We start from the raw sequence: 18050 nt of genomic DNA, 5'->3' as shown, positions 1-18050 counted from the left end.
ACCTTATCTGTGGACATTAAAGGATGCTTTTTTCATGAAGAATTCAAATCTCTGCATTTTGATTTCTTGTCCCTTAAGCTGACTCAGGATCACTCTGGATTTTCCTTCAGAAAGAGCAATCCACAATTCACATACTTTTAGAAGCTGTCACAGAGGAAGCCTTCCAACACTGAGCACAAGCTCTGTGTACTACAGCAATCCACAGCTACAGAATGTTGGTTTCTGTGGTCAGGATTTTGTCAGCCATAATGCTGAAGGAGAATCAAACCTTTTTACATTACATTAACAGACAAAGATGCTTCTTTTTAGTTCTTAAATTCTCAAAAAAAGAAAAAAAAAAAAGGGGGGGGAACCTTCAAGCCAGGAGCGTGGGGAAAAAACGCAAACCCACAAACCCCCCTATCTCCCACACATTTATATTTTGCCTCTACTAAAGATCAGTCACATGAAATTAAAACAGCAATAATGGTAACTTTTCTTGCATTTGAATGTAATCTAACTGCAGGTAACTGAGTCTGAACACAAACTAAGAGAAACTGGATGCCTTTTCTGAATATTCACCTAGATGAAGGGCTACTAATTTCTTTAAATCAAAGAATCATGTCATTCTTTTTTCATGTGAAACCCAATCTGCCTGAGCCTGTATTTCTGAACTGAACAGCTACAGTTAGCTGTTTTTCATCCAGTAACCAGTACAACCTTCACCAAGCCTGAAGAGTGAGATTCTACTGGAATGTATTAATATGTATCACACTCATGTAGCTCCTAAGTCCTGTATCAGCATGAAGACAGCACTTCAATAACCTCTTCCTACTTCTTCAGTTAACATGGAGGGGGGCAGGATGTACCTGCATGTACAGAACTCCAGTTGACTAAAACACTTCACTCTGAACAAGGTGCAAATAGTCAAGAAACAAGAAACCTGAATACACAAAGAACAAGGATTCCTGGAACTCTCAGTGTATTCAGCACCTGCCTTTACTCAGAATAGTTTGCTACAGTTTAGTAAGATCTCTGAGTCTCAGGGCAGCTATACTCAGATTTAAGAGTTAAGATCAAGACTTACTATGTATTACTGGGCAGCTTCCAAAATACCTAATAAAGAGATTTGTATCTAGAGCATGACCAGAAAGAATTAGTTTCAAATGATGCTGGCTTTGCAGCACATCTCTCAGCTTTATTAGCAAGAAGTCGCTGAACCTATCCCTCTCATGTACTTCATCCTGCAACAAAAGGAAAAAAAAAAGAGACAAAAAACCATCATAGATTCAGGATCACAGCTTCTGACAAAAACAACTTTTCTAAAAAATTATACATGATTTGGTGGCACATTACAGAGGCCTTAAAATGTGTAAGTCTAGTTTAAGTAATAGGGTTTTATTTAAAAAATATCCATAAGCAAAAAAAAAACACTTCAAAAAGTTTTTTATCAGCGCTGAGGGCATTGCAATGCTGAAGCTGTACGCACCTTAACTTTAGAGGCTAAGTGAATATCTGAGACCTCTCTGATTTTGTATTTGAAGCCAAATTTCAAGAAACGCCACAAACCACAAATCCTACAAATCTTATTTTCATAAATTCTCACTTCACCACTGATGAGCATTTAAAGAAATGGATGACACCACATAATCAGAAAAACAGACAGATTGCTTAGACAAGCCAAAGCCACACAAAACCTATAAATTAAGGCACCTAACTGATTCATCATCTTTGTCATTCTTCTGTTTTGATTTCTATTATGAATGAAGGAAACAAGGACTCAAAATACAAGTTTGTAGGCTGACATCAAGAATGCATAGATCATTCTCATGCCTTTTTAACTTTGATAAACAGGCAGGCACCTAAACTTACCTTTTATCTTCAGGACTTCAATCTTGCCATAAGCATTCTAGTTCCCCTTCCTTATTAAATTCCACAATAGGAATATTAGCATACTCATAAATGAACACATCTGAATAATTTGTTAGCCATTACACTCCACATTATCTAGAACACTCTGGGCAAACAAATGGACTGAAAACCTGGTAATGCTAAAACAAATGATAACAGGAATTCTGAGACAATCACATTGAACCACATCCATGTAAGCCTCCCTAAGGATTTGCTGCTGACAGGGAAGTTCAGAAAAATTTACACTTCTGTCTTTCTCCACTCCTCCTGATTCCACAATTAATCATTGCCATGAAAATAAAATATTTTACAGGAAAAAACACAAACACACAGAAAAACACCAAATCCACAAAACAATCATGCTACTCTAAGGACTCAGAAAGTCTCTAAAGCTGATTCATCTTCTACCAAACAAAAACACCTAAAGTGCTCAGCAAATCTAAATAAAACAAATGAGGACCTCATTTTCCAAGGCTATACATATTGCCCCACCCCACATGAAAGACCACAGGATGCTCACCACAATAACATGGGTCACGGTGGAGAGGGTGCTGTCTCCTGCCATCAGCGTGCCAAGGAGCATGTCATTAGTGCAGAATGTTACCAGTGTCTTGGAGAAACCCTATGGAACACATCACACAGACAGCTCAGGGGCTTTGCACCATTTAAAGGCAGCTGGCTTTCCAGGGATCAAAAATTAAAGCAGCTGCTGACCACAAGAGGAATTACAGTTCTCTCCCCAAAAGACTCCTGCACACCACTTGTTTTTAACCGGTGCCTTTTCCCACACATTTCCTAACAATTTGTAGTGCTTGCGCCCCAAAACTTTGGACAACGGACTAACTGAAAAAATAAGATTCAAATTTTAATAAATAAGGAAGTAAAAGAGAAGCATGAAGAAATTCTGCATGCTCTCACTGCTCTTCTTGAACTGCTGCCTCTGTTGTGCAGGTTTTCCTCCCCTGCTCCCCACTGTCCCAGAGGCACTGCCACCATCACAGATGGGCTCAGCCTCGGCCACAGGCAGGTCTGTCTTGGCTGGCACCGGCTCTGTCACACACGGGAGAGGCTTCTGGCACCTCCTCACAGAAGCCTCCCCACAGCTCCCAAAGCCTTGCCTTGAGGACACAATACAGTACAGCTGACTAAATCACAAAGTCATCTGCTTCATCCTCTGCTCCTTCAGAAGGTCAAACTACTGAAATGTTACAATTCTATACTGAGAGAAGCTGTCCCAATAAAAACAGCAATTGTCACTACTCCCTCTGGTACTGCCATCCTAAAAGAAAACCTTAAAAATTATACTTCTGTCTTACTATAAACACCTCTAAACATCTCCATTCCAGATTTTTTTTGTCCACAGCTCAAAATATTGTTATTTCTCCCTTTTAGTGTTTCTCTGAAGCAATTGTATTGATTCCTCTCAAGCTGCACTGCTTCCAGCAATTCTTCCATTTTCACCTGACTTTGCTCTTCTTCTGCCAGCATAGTACTTCCAGATATTAATCACCCAGCTTATTTGTGATACATCTTCACCAGCTCTTCTAATCTCTTTATATCCTTGTGAGCTTTCGTACACACATTTGAATTCTTACTGCGGCTTTGTTGTTCAAGCGCATTCATTTTCATCAGCTGTGTGTTATCTTTGTTCACTCAAGCAACACAACCTTTTGCCATCTTCTGGTCACTCATATCCCAACTGCTGGCCCTTCCCTGAAATGTCATTTGGCTACACGGTGCAAAGATGTAAAAACCCCACACAAATCATTCATGCTTTGCTTTACAGACAAATTCATCAAGTGATACTGAAATCTCTACTTTTACTTCACTTCATGTTTTAAACACAGAAGCTGAAGAAGAGTAAATTTAGCCCAAACTAGACTAATAAATAATGCTCATCTCCATCAGTCGCTTTCCAATTTTGTTATTTTCCCTTTTATGACTCCTATCAACTCACACTACATAACATTTCTTACAGCATGCTGGTCTTCACACCTACCTTCAAAGCTTGCGGAACTTTTGGATCCACACTTGTTACAAGTAGAGAGGGGGGAAGAAAAAAAAAATAAAGAAAGTGTAGACTTGATCTGAAAATCAGACAAGGATTTCCATGCATACACTCCGCAGAAGAAGTCAACAGAAAATACCTGAGATTCAGTTCTATAAGACAACCTACTACATGAAACTGCAAAGCACAGCAAGAAAGCCATCCTTTTCCCTCTTACGTATTCCTTACCTGCAGTAACATATCCCACCTGGGAGGCTGCAACCCAAACACACTGCAGTTTACCTGTACACAAGATGCACAAGACCAACACAAGATCAACTGGCACTCAGAAATACCATTAGGACCTGCTTTCTAACCGGATCTGGTAACCAACTGTCTGGCCAATCTTCTCTCTTCTTTCTGCTGCCACTCTTTCAGCCACAGCAACAGCTGCTAAACGTCTGGGCTGAGTACAGAACACACGACAGGGAGTTCCATTCTTGTAGCAGTCATCAAGGATAAATTGAGGAATCTGTAAAGAAGTGGTTCAAATTTACTTTTTGAGACAGTCACAGCTTTGTTAGCACAGGGAAACAATTTAACTGCATCTCAGTATTACACATTGCAAAAGACTTTTCATTAGGATTATCATGGCAAGCATACCCGAAGCAGTGGAAAATAAATTTCTAAGTATAACCTCTTTAGGTTTTTTTTAAGAAAAATCTTGCTGTGTCTCCCACCTGCTTCAGAGAAATCGAAAAAAAAACTCCTGTAGATAATCGCTCATTTTAACACAAAAAACACTCTGGGTACTAAGAACAGAACTACCTTAGAAGAAAAAGGGCTATAAAAACATCACAGCTACTTTCCCTTCAATATTTTGTATTATTTTAATGAAAAAATTGTATCTACCAGAAAATTGTGAGGAATCATTTATGCTTTTAGTACCTATCTACTGGCTTAGTGTTTCAAAAACAAGAAAGTGAATTGGAACAAGATTCTCAATCATACAGGAAAAGAAAAGCCTTAAAATAGCATCAAAATATCCCGTATCACAAATATTACACAATTGTCATAAATACTGTTCTAGTTTTTATTTAATTGAAGAAACATACTTGCGTAGTTTTTCCTGATCCAGTCTCTCCTATGATCAAAACAATTTTATTGTCCTTTATTGTTTGGAAATTCTTCCTGTTTTTCAAGAACTGGTAGTGACTGCCTGAAGGAATCAAACTCTGATTCCCCTCTCTTCACTGGGACCTGGGGGATACCATCATTAAGTCAAAAAGTTATCTTGTTTACTTCTTTGTTTTCTGTGAAGACAAGGTAAAAGTTTATTTATGCAGATACAGAGGAAGGTCACAAAAACACTGCTCAAAAATTGTACTGAAAAATTAACATTGCTGACTTTTGATGCATCCCTGTGGGTAAAGTGACAAACCCGTCACACATTTAGAAGTCATATTTATAGCAACATGTCCTCCTGCAGTGCTTGAAATAAATATATTTCAAAACAGTTATTACTTTCATAGGTATTTTGAACAAAATCAGACTCTTCCAGAGCATTGCTCCAAGTCAAAGAAGCCCACAAAGAGCAAAAGGAGAAACAGAAACTAAACCAGAGAACACAGCCCGGTGTATTTTGGTGGCCCTTGTATCTGCGCCCACATTTCACACCTGCAGTTCTCCCTAGAAATACACACTTCCAGGGGTAAACCTTGAAGCTATTCCACGCCTTTGCCTGAAATCCTACTAATGCAAGCATGCTGTATCAAGAGTCCTGGCCCCCACACAGCAGTGTGATGTGTTACAAAGCAGTGCATAAGTAGCCAACCAACGGGCACATCTTCTGAGGCAGCTACTTCACATCCATCATTGCAAGTGCTACTCTCTAATTCCTTGAGAATTATTTTCCAGAAGAATGAAAAGCTTGCTGTAAACTCAATTATGCATATTTAATGTCAGTAACAGATTCATATACTAAATTTCAACCTCTGTTGTACCAAAATAAACACAGACTAAGAGATCGGGAGAACTAAAAATACATTCTTGAGATGCAGAGAAAGGCAAATATTAGACTGCTCATTAACTTATCCCTTACATTCCTAAGACATTGCATTTCAGTCCTTGCATTATAGCTTCCCTCTGTTCATTAAACAATCCTATTAAACAACTGAAACAATTGGAAATAACAGCAAAGGAAGCACTTCAAGAACAGACACCACCTATCAGAACCATGCCATTAAACAAGGCATATTGGTACAAGTGTTTTCTGTTCACTGCACCCATCTCTGCACACAGAAACACACTGTAACTCTTCCACTTGTAGCTGCTAAAGCAATAATCTAGATTAAAACCTTGCTGTTTAAAAAAAAAAACCAACATTTTATCAGAAGTTTGTCTTTCAGTGAACTCTTCCATATTCAAGAAATCAAGAAGTCTGGACAGTAGTCCTTTAAGGACCAAATCTATTTTGTAGAGATGAAGAAATAAAAATTAAAATTCTTCATTTATCAAGGACATTAATTTCTACAAGCAGAACAGACAACTTCATTTTCTCATATGGGTGTTCTTACAGCAGCAGGGGAACACTGACTCTTCAATCCCACCTCACAGAACTTTTATGGAGCCACATTTCAAACTGTGCTTCCAAAAAGGTTTGGCTGGAACTGGCTCAAAGATTCTAAAGTAACACAACACAAGGTGGACATCACCATGTGCATGATATGACTTCCCAACACCAGTTCCAAAAGACCTTAAAAGTAAGGAAAATTAATGCGTTTGCAAGAAGGTGTCTGTTAGGACACGAGAGGGGACAGAACAGAAAGAGGTTTCTTTTGTCTTTGGGCTGCAGGTGGTTTTTCCAAGTGGTGGCCATGGACAAGTCCAAAGCAGAACCCAGCGTACCAGATTCAACATTTCCTCGCTCTGTCCTTGGCAGGAGTTCCGTGCCTTCCTTATTTGTGACGGGAAAGAGCTGAATCAGACTCCGAACAGCGTGTTTCGTACGGAGAGCCAAGCCACAAGTCATGCCTGCGTGTGCCTCTGATACATCCTTCTTCCTTACAGTCAGGTAGCGATTGGCTCCTTTTCTGTCGGCGGGAGAAGAAAACATATTTTAGGAAAAAGGAACCTACTCTAGGTTGACTTTGATCTGTCAAGGTAGGAGATGCTATGCAAAATCTTTGGGAAAAAAAAAAAACAGAAATCACAGTGAGAAGCTTTTTTAATGGAGCCATTAAATCCACAAAGTATAAAAGCAAGCTGTCCCAAAAGGCATGTCACAAGCTTTTCCAAGCATGCATACAGCAATGAACACAGATGCTCATTTCGCTTTTACACTTTTTTCTCTAATACTATTCCTTGCAACACAGCTGAGTATGTTGAAAACATCAGTCAGGTTATCATTAGTCTTGAAATTCTATTGGTCTGCACCAAAAAACTGAAAATTGTACCCTGACTCACCCTTTGCTTTTAGATACCAGTCCGAGAGACTGACAGAGACGGTGAACAAATGCTCTTTCAGTACTAGTGAAACTAGAAGGAAATTCCATCTCTAGAAGAATGATAAATAATAATGAGAAAACAGTAACAATGCAACAGGCACTAATCTTGACAACTCAGTGTTACAGAACCACAGAATTGCTAGGATTGGAAGGGAGACCAGCCAGTGCAACCCCCTGCAGGGTCACCTGGAGCAGCTGACAGAGGAACACAGCTAGGGTTTGGGATGTCTCCAGAGGGGGAAACTCAGCACTTTCCCTGGGCAGCAGTTTCAGTGCTCTGCCACTCTCAAAGGAAAGAAGTTCTCCCTCATGTTCAGGTGGAACTTCTTGTGTTTTATGTTATGGCCATGGCTCCTTGTCCTGCCACCAAAAATCTGCACCGCCTTCCTGGGACTCATCTTGAAGATCTTCATATGCATTAGTGAGATCCCCTCTTGGTCTCCTCTAGGCTTAACAGGACCAACTCCCACGCCTCTCCTGATAAGAGATGCTCCAGACCTCTCATCTCATCTCAGTGGTCTCTGCCGGACCCCTGCAGTGGCTCCCTGTCTCTGTGCTGGGGAGCCCAGAGCTGGACACAGCACCCCAGCCGTGCCTCACTAGGGCCGGGCAGAGGGGCAGGATCCCCTCCCTGACCCGCTGCCAGCGCCCTCCCAACAGCCGCAGGCTGCCCCCGGGCCGGGCTGTGCCGCGCACCCGCCTCGTCCCCGCTCCGGAACCGCTCCAGGGCGAGCTGCACCGCCATTTCCACCACCTCGTCCACGCCGACCTCCCTGAGGGCCTCGGCCCGGGCGCGCCCCGCGGCGCCGGCAGCCCAGTCCCCCGCAGCCCCGCCGGGCTGCCGCCGCGGAACCCGCCTGTGTCGCGACATGGCCCCGACACGGCCCCGACACAGCCCCCACACGGCCCCGACACGGCCCCACACGGCCCCACACGGATCGGGGGCCGCAGCTGCTTGGCCCGAGGGGCGACGCCGGCGGCGGGCGGGGCCTGCGTGGAGTCACCCACAGCCCCGTCGGCCCGAAGGGAAGGAAATTGGCTCTTTTCCCGACGGTAGGGCCAAGCCTGCCTAGTACCGAGGTATGTGTATGGCTGTGGCCAAAACGTGGCACTGGTGCCCTGTCCGGTCATAAATTACGTGCTTTAATTGCATGGTATTAAAGGTAGGTGTGGCGAGGGTCATCTCGGCCCTCGGCCTCCTCACTCTGTAAAGTGTTACTTGCCCTTGGTTTTGGATCGTCTTTTCCTGCTGTCCTTTGACTCCACGCTGAGGACACGAGGTAGAAACTAAACCCAATCCTCTTGGGCTTGACACAGGGCTCGGGATTGAAGGCTGCTGCTTTGGAAACATCATCGGTCAGAAGGAGAGTACTTGGAAGAAGAACAAACTACTCCTCCGTTTGAACAAACATCCTCCGTTGTGAACTGAAGTGAGCAATTAAATAAATAGAAGATAAACACTCACTGTCTGATGCAGCTGACTGAAAAACAGCTCTTAAGCGACCTCTACCAAAGCTTTTACAAGACTAACTTCAGCATAATTCTGCACTGAGAGATCACACTGGAGTGGAACAATTGATCTGTTCTAAGGTTATTTTTAAATTTTTTTTCAGTTTTCAGTTCAGCTATCTGACTATGTATCTTTAATCAAAGTACATAATGCTAGGTCCTCATAGCTGTTCCTGTGACATTCAGTACTGCCACCGCAAAGCACATCACAGTTATTATGGAAAATTAAACACTTCAGCTGAATAAGATGAGCATTCCTCTTATCATCCTTGGTATCAACAGTAAAAAATGAGAGTTCATAACTAATTTGAAAGAGTCGCATCAGAAATCTTTAATTATGAACCCAGATCTCTTAACAGTTTTTGCCTCTTAACAGCATCATCTTGCCTTCCTATAGACAAAAAGCCCCGTGATTCTGAAAAATGATTCCTCAGGTTCAATTCTGCTCTCAGTTTGCAATCCTGTAAAGACAGCAGGGCACAGAGATAACTAACTGTTGGGTTAAGTCTCATCTATATGGCTGAGACTGGCGTCAAGCCTGAGTGCATCCTGCATAACAAATTCCTTAATACATGCCTTTCTTCTTTCGCTGCTTTTTTGACTGTCCAGTGCTATTAGAAGGGTGAAAAAAGAGGAGAGTGTGGTCAGGCACACACTGCCTGCTGCAACCCTGCTAAATACTGAGTTGCAGTCTGCACTCAGCATATGAATAAGCAAAGAATTGTGCTTACCCAGGCTCTTAGACATGGAGGTTTTATTCTTTATACGTATTCTCTTAATAAAAATCACTAGCTGTGGATTTTCATATTAAAAATAACAATCTGTAAGGATTTAAAAATTCCGTTTTCATGATTGGCCTCAGAAATACCTTCTGGCTAATGTTGACTCGAAACAAATAACCCCTGGAATAAGAATTATTTCCTTGTATTAACATATGTCCAAATACCCATGTATTTTTTATAAGAGGAATTAAGAAGCAGCACAATTTTATGCAAAAATACATCTGCACGTTTAAATACAATTAGGTATTCTTATTTTACCCTCCCTAGAGGCACTTTTGCTGACTTCTTTTCAGTTTGCAGAACATTTTCTCTCTTGTAAACACCCTTATGTTCCACAAAAGATGCCAGTTCTACGAGAAAAAGAACTGCAAAGGAAGTTAGTGAAACAGTATTATCGATTCTGTACTGTGTTAGATTGTGTCAGGTTTGACTGCAAAATAATTAGTCTTTCTGGTTTTTGTTTGTTTGGGATTTTTTAAAGATGTCAAGTGCTGTAAGACTTCTTAGCTGTTGAAATATGATGCAAGGATCACTGGTGAGCCAATTCTTCAAGACCAAGTTAATGAAAGAGCACAAGATTTATTTCTCTTTTCAGTTCCTTGATTATTAAAAAAAGAAAAAAAAAAAAGGAATTCCAGTATGTAGGGGTTTAAGCATTATAGTAAATTTGCAAGCAATCAGCTGTTGGCTGCTGTGATCATTAATGTTCCCATGAAGTAAGTTATGTATTTATACACATTTAGGGAAGTAAGACTGATGTCAAATTCTATTGAGAGATATTTGTTTAATAAATTAACTGCAGTGAAAATGGGCATTTCTTGCTCTACGGCACACTCCTGGATACACTGATCCATTGACAGTTCCCCAGACCTTTGGCTGCTGATGCGGGTGATTGCCTCTGCCCCATTTCTGGAACCTCTCCTATCATCTACTGACACATCATTCCTTACTTCTCTGTCTTTTCCACTTCCCTTACTTCAGTTCTTTTCCACTTCCCTTACTTCAGAGACATCAAGGAAAAAGCCTTTTGATCAGTTCTGTCCTTGTAAAACAACCTCTCTCAGGTGCTCACTTGCCACAGTGCAGAACTTGGTCTTTGTCTCTACAAATCCATTTCCCACATCACTGCTGAACTGAACTGAGCCGCAACCCTTCAGTGCCCTCAAGGCATCCAGAGAGTTCAGCAACGACTCCAGAAGGAAGGCTGGGAAGAGCGTGATTCCCAACAGGGTCAGATATGCCCCAGGTCTTCCCACAGCTTTCTCCACTACTCCTCACTCCTAAATTGAGAAACTCTAGTTTCCAGGGTGAGCAAATGACAGAGGACAGGAGGGAGAGTTGAATGATCCTGTGCTAGCAGATCTTTCTGTGTCTACAACATGTTATCAAGGCAGCATGAAAACTGCAGGGATCCCATGTCTTGTGAGCTTAGGAGTAGACTGAAGGCAGAAGGATTTCATCCCCGTCATTCATGTGCTTGTGTCTTTGCTGAAACGGGAACTGATGTGCTCCCTAGGGAGATTAATTTATCCAGAATGTAATTTCCTACTAGAATACTGTTTCACTGAAATATTTTGATGAAAACAAAACCTATGTTGCAGAAATTTTCTGGAGCACAGAACACATGTACCTATCACAGTCATCAGTAGCTTGCAGAAAAAGGTTTTGAGGTTACTTCCTAGTCACAGTCTACAAAAAGACCATTTATCTTGACATGTGCCCCCACTTTTTTTGACCAAAGTGGTATTTTGTTAACAGAAATACAGCTTCAAATAACATACTTTGGCAAAAAAAAATAGTGGGACTATTCAATATCTTTGCTTACATGTATATATAAGAAATGAGGAAATGAACTTCTAACTTTCTGTATCCAAAATGTGGATCCTTATGTAAGATCCAGGAATAGGAACCTGTCTGCATAGGAGAGCAGTTTAGGATATTTTTGGAAAAAGGGGCAAATCTGTTCTCATTTCTATTAATCATCATCATCACAAAAAAGTACACTTTTCAGAACAGTTTTACAAGGTGGTTGAGCATTTATAAAGGTGAAAAATTTTTAGGAAGCTTCTCAAAAGAGGCATTAATATTCTATCTAAAAATTAATAATCTCTCTAAAGTATTTTTAATCCTAGATTGAAAAAAAATTCTTTTGAATATACTGTTGTAAGAGTTTTCAAACAGCTCTACTTGCTAAGAATTCCACAGCAAAGGCTGCACAAGACTTATATTTCTAGATGGAGCTTTAAATCATAGATCTGTGATGAGAAGTGGATCTAAACAAACTAATGTGAAGAGGGTAATACACTGACTTCAGACACAAGATTTTGATGAGAATTTAACTTAGCAATTTCCTAGCTAAACCATTACTCTGTTGGCAGCAGATGCAGTTTGCTGTACACAGTGATGTTTTATATAACATTAATTTGAACTCACATTATATGTCTGTTACTTAAAATCTTTTTACAGTGAAGGTCAGTAAACAAAGATGGTCTTTATCTGAAGCCAACTGAAACACGGTATAATCTCTCCTTTGACACCATCAGGCATTGCTTTTGATCATAGTGTACATTAAAATCTTCAGTCTGAATACCTAAGCAGTGGCAGCAATTAGAATACCTAACTCTCCCATCTATCTTACAGCAACATCAAAAAATATGTATTTTGTAAGTTGCATTATAGAAAATAAATTATATTTTTGATTTCATTTCCCAAAAAAAAAAAAAAAAAAAAAAAAAAAAGAAAAAAAAAGAAAAAGTAGGTTTACATAGGAAATTACTTCTATTTAGCCCTTATATTACCTGGGCATGCTTTATATAGGCTAGGCACAGATTCAGATCTGAGCATACCTGCATCTCAGTAGCTTGGTATACGTGTGCAAAGTCACGTTATGTGAGTGCCTGGTGGCCAAGCCAGCTCCACCCTGGTCCCATGTCCCAGCCTGCCCTTTGTTGTCCCAGGGAAGTGTCTGATATCCTGGGCTGATCTGGCTGCCATGGCTGGGTGGTCCTGGCTGCCAGGCCCTGCTCTGACTTCCCAGGCAGCCCCTGCAACTTCTGGCTCCCCAGCTCCTTGAGATTGTCATTGTAATACTGATACAGCAAACCATGGACTGGGATCTGACCTGAGCTGCAGAGATTCAGGTGATGAGAAATTATAAGTTAAATTGTATTATAAATTCCCTACCGTCCTAGTTACAGATTGTACTATGTTGACTCTGCTTGTAGAAATCCTGTGCCATTCTAATAATAAATTCTCTTCTATATCAATCATAACATCCTGTTAAGAAAACAAAGTTTGAATTGTACCTATGGTTTAGTGCTATCCTCACTCTGCCAATATCCCCAAGAGAACCCATCTGTGCTGGGTGACAGTGTCACTCGGATAACACTGACATGTCTATTAACCGAGAACCTCATGGAGCAACAGGGAACTTTTTAGCAAGTGTGTGAAAAGGGCTGGATGTAGTATCTAGGAAATTGAAAGAGATGGTATTCTGGACAGTTGGGCTCTGGATGCTGAGAAAGTTCTGCATTGCACACCCTGGCTACCTTGCTCAAAGGAATATTATTAAATGAAAACTTCTGCTTGCAAATTAACTTACTGTTTTGTTAGTGGGTTTTGAAAGAGGTTAATTGAAAATGCTAGGGCTGAATGTTAGCTAGAAGAAAGTTCTTATCTTTTTTTGGTCAGTTGATTTTGGTTATTTGGCATCTTTTTATGCAGTGACTTAAGCAGTTTTCTACTGCAAAACCACTTCTAGGTAAATTTGGAGAGGTTTACAGTGCTTTTCTTTTTCTATTGTTCAACATCTGATTTGAGGTAGACTTGACTTTCAGAGATCACAAGAACTTAGGTGTCCTGTTGATTTGGTGAAAACTCCGAAAAGTCCAGCATCTCTGGAAATCAGGTGTCTCCTGCTCATCTTTCAGAGATGTCTGATTTTGGGTATATAAATGTTGGAGATTAAGTGCAGCTAGTAGTGCTACAGCATTGTTATTAACGTTGGCATTGACTGTCTTGTATATGCTTATTTGAATTTAGAAATCAGGGCATTATGGAAAATGTATATTGTGCATTATAAATAATATTGAAAAACGAAAGATTTATTTAACTTACATAAGAAGAGAAATACCCAACGGATTGACAGTTAAAACCCCCAGTCTTAAACAGAAAACATACAAACTTTTTAAATATTTCTTTTGAGAAATATCAAATCTATTTTGCTACTCACAGCAGCACAGAACTCTCACTCCTTGCCCTCCTCACAACTCTCTAGGCACCACATACCCCTCACACCAGGGATGCTTCAGGCAGAATTGTACTTTCTGCTGCACAGCATAGTTTGTCTTTTAAATGTGGGGGTTTTGCCATCTGCAATTCACATTCTTTGCTTTGTTATCAGGGAAAGTCAGAAACCACTGCACCAGGTTTTCTTGGGACTGGTACAAATGCAAAAAAAGTTAACTACAGCTGATGCCCAGAAGGAAAAGATAGCAGGAAAAATTCAATTCAACCAAACCAAAAATTGTTCACAATGAGCAGGGAGAAGATAAGGAATGGGTGAATTTCTGATCCAGAAAGAAAGCTAGTGTGTGAAGCATGCATCTAAGATGAGAACAAAAGATAAAGTGTTATCTAGATTAGACGAGAAGTGGGAGATTAGTTTAAAAATTGTGAGAACTGGCCAACTGTGAGGCTTAGTTTAAAAATTGTGAGAACTGGCCAACTGTGAGGCTTAGTTTAAAAATTGTGAGAACTGGCCAACTGTGAGGCTTAAGCAGATAGCATCTGAAAGGATAGGTGCAATATTTTCTGCTTTAAATGCCTTGGAAGAGTATGGAAGTGTGTTGGCTCCATACTACAGTGCCCTGGTCATCCAGCAAGAACTAATGTGAGCGATGTAATTTGGAAATCTGCAGAGACTGAGACCATATGAGACCAGTGAGTGTATGCATGCTTAACTTGCAAGCAGTTTCAGTTAATAAAATGCCAGAGGAACTCTTTACCTTGTAATGACTTATGTAATCAAGGTACAATAAATACTAACAATTAGAACTGTTGCCATCAGTTAATGTACTTTAAAGGCACGGTGCAACAAGTGTGATAACTTTGCTGGATTTATATATTCATTAATCCCTGACAGCAACAAGGAAGATCAAGATGTTTTGTGGCATGAACTGGATATCTTCAAAGACTTCATTAATAGGAAAGGAATAATACCTGATACTATGAGGGAAACTCATATGTCCTTAATATCAAGGTCTTTTTATTCAAACACAGAAATAGGTTAGGAAAAAATTTAGTTCACCCAAATTAATCATGTAACATGATGGAGTAAGAAACATAATGTGTTATGTAAACTGAAATGCTGTTGTAGACTGTTTCAGAATACCTGTTTCCAGTTAGAGGTAAAACAGATTGGTGCTGGTGCTGTATCACTTCTTTTCACAGGAATCAGAATAAAAAACACTGAATAAAACTTAATTAGATAGTGAGTAGGGTGGCAAAGATACCAAAGGAAATGAAGAAGCTGTACTATACAGGCACGATTTTGGTTTTTTCATCTGGCCACATGATGACTGCAAAGAAAACTATTTTTCCTTAAATGAAAAGGAGACCAACAGACAGGGAAGGGTATAGGCCACAAACATGTTCAGGGACAGGAAAACGAATTGTTGGACTTTGCAGGTAAAATTTGATCAGTGGAAACGACCTGGAATAGTCAAGAGGGGCTGGTGCTCTGCACCTCAGAATGCTTTTGGCTGACCAGTACCCCATCAAACAGCCTGGAGTGAAAACGAAGGGCTACAGGAAACGCTTGGGTTTTTCGGCTTCCACAGACCGGCCAAAGCAGCACCTCTGCAGCAAGGAGCCGGCCCTGCCCAGCCCAAGGAGAACAAGCGACGCTCGGGGCGGGTTCGGGTCGCCCTGCACTCGGCGGCCCCCGACAGAGAGGGCAGCCGCCCCCGGGCTGGCGACACCGCCCGCTCGCTCCCGGTGGGTCCCACCGTGATCCCGGCGCGGGACAATGCCGTGCGCCGGCAGGAGCTCCGAGCCGAGCCCCAACGGGATCCCGCCCCGGGTGTCCCTCTGCGGGCGGTGGCTGCGGGGGCGGCAGGGCCCTGCCCTGGCTTTGTGCCGCCGCTCGCACTTTGCAGGCGCGGCGGGATTGGGAATTCCGGGCGCCCGAGGCAGCCTCGCCTCCTCCTCCTCCTTTCCCACCTCCTCCTCCTCCTTTCCCACCTCCTACTCCTCCTCCGGAGCGGGGCGCGTGATGGCGGCAGCCGCCGTAGCGGAGGTGAACAGCGCTGGCAGCAGCAGCGCCGATACCTCCAGCACGGGTGAGGAGGAGAGGATGAGGCGCCTCTTCCAGACCTGCGACGGCGATGGGGATGGCTTCATCAGCAGGTAGCGACAGCGGGAGGCGGCTCTTTGCTGGTACGGAGCCGTCCCCTCCTTCCTCTCGCCCCGCGTTCCCCGGAGCTCAACTTGTGGGCGAGTTGGAGCAGTGGTGGGAGCTCCGCGGCTCCCGCCCCGCTGCCGCCGGCACCAGAGCCAGGGGCTCCAGCGGGGCCTCGGCACCGAGAGCTTCCCGGGATAGCGGGCGAACGCTGCCCGCAGCGCTTCCACGTCTGCCGGGCTGAAAGGTGACGCCTCCGATCCTGGATTTTATCACCTCGTGCCCTGGGCAGGTGGTTTTTGCAAGTAAACACACAAAAAGCCGGTCGTGGGCAATCTAGGAGAAAACTCATACTGTTCTTCCGGATCCTATGATTTTGTTATGTCAGTACGGTTTAATCAATATTCATATTACACAGTTTGGTTTAAATTCCTCTGCTGGTCCTCAGAGAGTTAGAGGAGTGTCATGCAGGCTGATGGATTGTGGTGGAGAAGGGTGAGCTTGTACATTTGCAGTAGATACTTGGAAATAAGCCATAGTGGAATGTTTATGTGTCTGGAAGCACTGGCAGTGTGTTTTGGTCGGGAGTTGGTTTCGTGGCAATGGTATTTCTGAGCTCTCACACCATCATTTAAAAAATACAGAATTTCAAAAGGCAGGATTACCAGAGGTCGTGGAAACTTGCATTTCAAAATGAAACTTACGTTATTGCTTGGAATTAGTACGTGCGAGGGAATTTCTTAAATTTGCCATTTAACCTGTAACCTAAGAATATGACCCCAAAGAAAGGCTAAGTAAACTTGAATTCCCATTGCCATCTCTTTGGAGCCACAAAGTTGTTGAAAATCTGTAACAACTGGCAGTCACTTTAAAAATAAAGTTCAAGGGTTGTGATATTTCTTATCTAAACAGCTCTCTGAACACTCTTTTTTTCCCCCCTCAGTCTAATGATTATTTTGACAGTTGTGGTTTTGAAATGCAAAACCAGCCCTGCAAATTTTTCCTTATGTAGTCCTTTTGTTGTATTTTTGTTAAGGTTTAATAAACTGTTTAAATTTTCAAAGTGAACAGTTGTTTTTCACACTTTGAAAATGTGTACTTTCCAACCAGTGTGCTAAGACTGCTTCTCTTTCCATTTGTTTATGGTCTTCATGGAATTTATTCTGATGTCTGAAAGCTTGTGATGTTCACGTAAAATGGACACTGTCTCCTCAGAACACACTTGCTCTTCTGTACTGTCATGTGTTTCTGCAATGTAAACTCTCTGTGTATTTATAATCTAAAGACCTTACTTGGGGAATAATAATGTTTTAGTGTTTCATACAGACAGTTGAGAGACGTTACCATGACACAAACTACTCATTTCTGATCGACTAATCCACATTCCCTAAGTTTTGTCACAAATTTGAATTCTGTTTTTTTCAAAGTGGGTGTTTCAGAGTGTTGCTTAACTAGAGTGTTGAAAACATCAGGATATGTCCGAGTAGAGACATTGAATTCCATTATGAAATGGCAATAAAACCCAGGGCCTGGATGGTGGTTGAAAATCCTTCAGGAGATGGTGGGTTCATTGTTGAAGGTTGCTAATACTTTGCTTCAGAAAGGAGTTGTGCATTCAAGGCAGAACTGGTGTGGTCTTTATCATAGAACATAGTGTTATAAATTACTGTCTTTACATCTCTGTATGTGTGATAAAATAGTGAAGGGATATTTAAGAAATTATCTTTGACATGACTTTACTTCATTAGGTAGCCTGGGTGATGAGTTGTATAAATGGAATGCCTTTCTTGCTTTCTGTGGTTACTCAATTTTGCTTCTACTCTGTTTTATGGCAATGTCTTATGCAGGAGGAGACTTGTCCAGTTGGATTTGGATGTTTTTCTAGCATGTACCACCATAGCATTATAGACAACTCTGTCAGGCTTATGGACTCACAGTGTCCCTGTTGAAAGTATAGCAGATGTGGGTTTGTTGTT

At 41.7% G+C, this 18050-nt stretch overlaps 2 protein-coding genes across 6 annotated transcripts in view; one reads left to right on the top strand and one right to left on the bottom strand.

The window, feature by feature from the left end:
* Positions 1–1072: 1072 nt before the first annotated feature.
* LOC128781601 (3'-5' RNA helicase YTHDC2-like) lies at positions 1073–8458 on the bottom strand. Of its 5 annotated transcripts, none has more exons than XR_008428432.1 (6): positions 7570–8458; positions 7343–7433; positions 6785–6969; positions 4993–5190; positions 4243–4409; positions 1073–1223 (listed from the first exon to the last, which is right to left on the bottom strand). XR_008428432.1 is itself a non-coding variant. In XM_053931283.1 (6 exons), the coding sequence occupies exons 1-4, from the start codon at positions 8252–8254 to the stop codon at positions 5159–5161; spliced, it is 483 nt and encodes a 160-aa protein (XP_053787258.1). In that variant the 5' UTR covers positions 8255–8458; the 3' UTR covers positions 1073–1223; positions 4243–4409; positions 4993–5158. The 5 variants fall into 5 exon arrangements, 3 of the variants coding, with proteins under 3 accessions (XP_053787258.1, XP_053787259.1, XP_053787257.1); XR_008428433.1 differs by having other exon boundaries at positions 7882–8458; XM_053931283.1 differs by having other exon boundaries at positions 8080–8458.
* Positions 8459–10015: 1557 nt separating this feature from the next.
* MCC (MCC regulator of WNT signaling pathway) overlaps positions 10016–18050 on the top strand; it is a 195131-nt gene continuing 187096 nt past the window's right edge. Inside the window, 5 exon segments of the mRNA XM_053932546.1 lie at positions 10016–10076; positions 15378–15580; positions 15582–15726; positions 15729–15791; positions 15794–16082. Coding sequence (XP_053788521.1) covers positions 10016–10076; positions 15378–15580; positions 15582–15726; positions 15729–15791; positions 15794–16082 — 761 coding nt within the window.

The sequence above is a fragment of the Vidua chalybeata genome, chromosome Z (genome assembly GCF_026979565.1).
Source record: "Vidua chalybeata isolate OUT-0048 chromosome Z, bVidCha1 merged haplotype, whole genome shotgun sequence".
In the NCBI taxonomy this organism is placed as follows: Eukaryota; Metazoa; Chordata; class Aves; order Passeriformes; family Viduidae; genus Vidua; species Vidua chalybeata.
The sequence above is the reverse complement of the archived record's forward strand: the minus strand, read 5'-3'. Positions and strand labels throughout refer to the sequence as shown.

Bases quoted from the DNA above. Each gene is read 5' to 3' on its own strand.
- LOC128781601 (XM_053931282.1), bottom strand. From the start codon at position 8,254: ATGTCGCGACACAGGCGGGTTCCGCGGCGGCAGCCCGGCGGGGCTGCG. The intron at 7,434-8,079 runs GTGCGCGGCACA...TCATTCTTCTAG, and splicing joins CCGGAGCGGGGACGAGGCGG to AGATGGAATTTCCTTCTAGT. The intron at 6,970-7,342 runs GTGAGTCAGGGT...TCCCGCCGACAG, and splicing joins CTGGTATCTAAAAGCAAAGG to AAAAGGAGCCAATCGCTACC.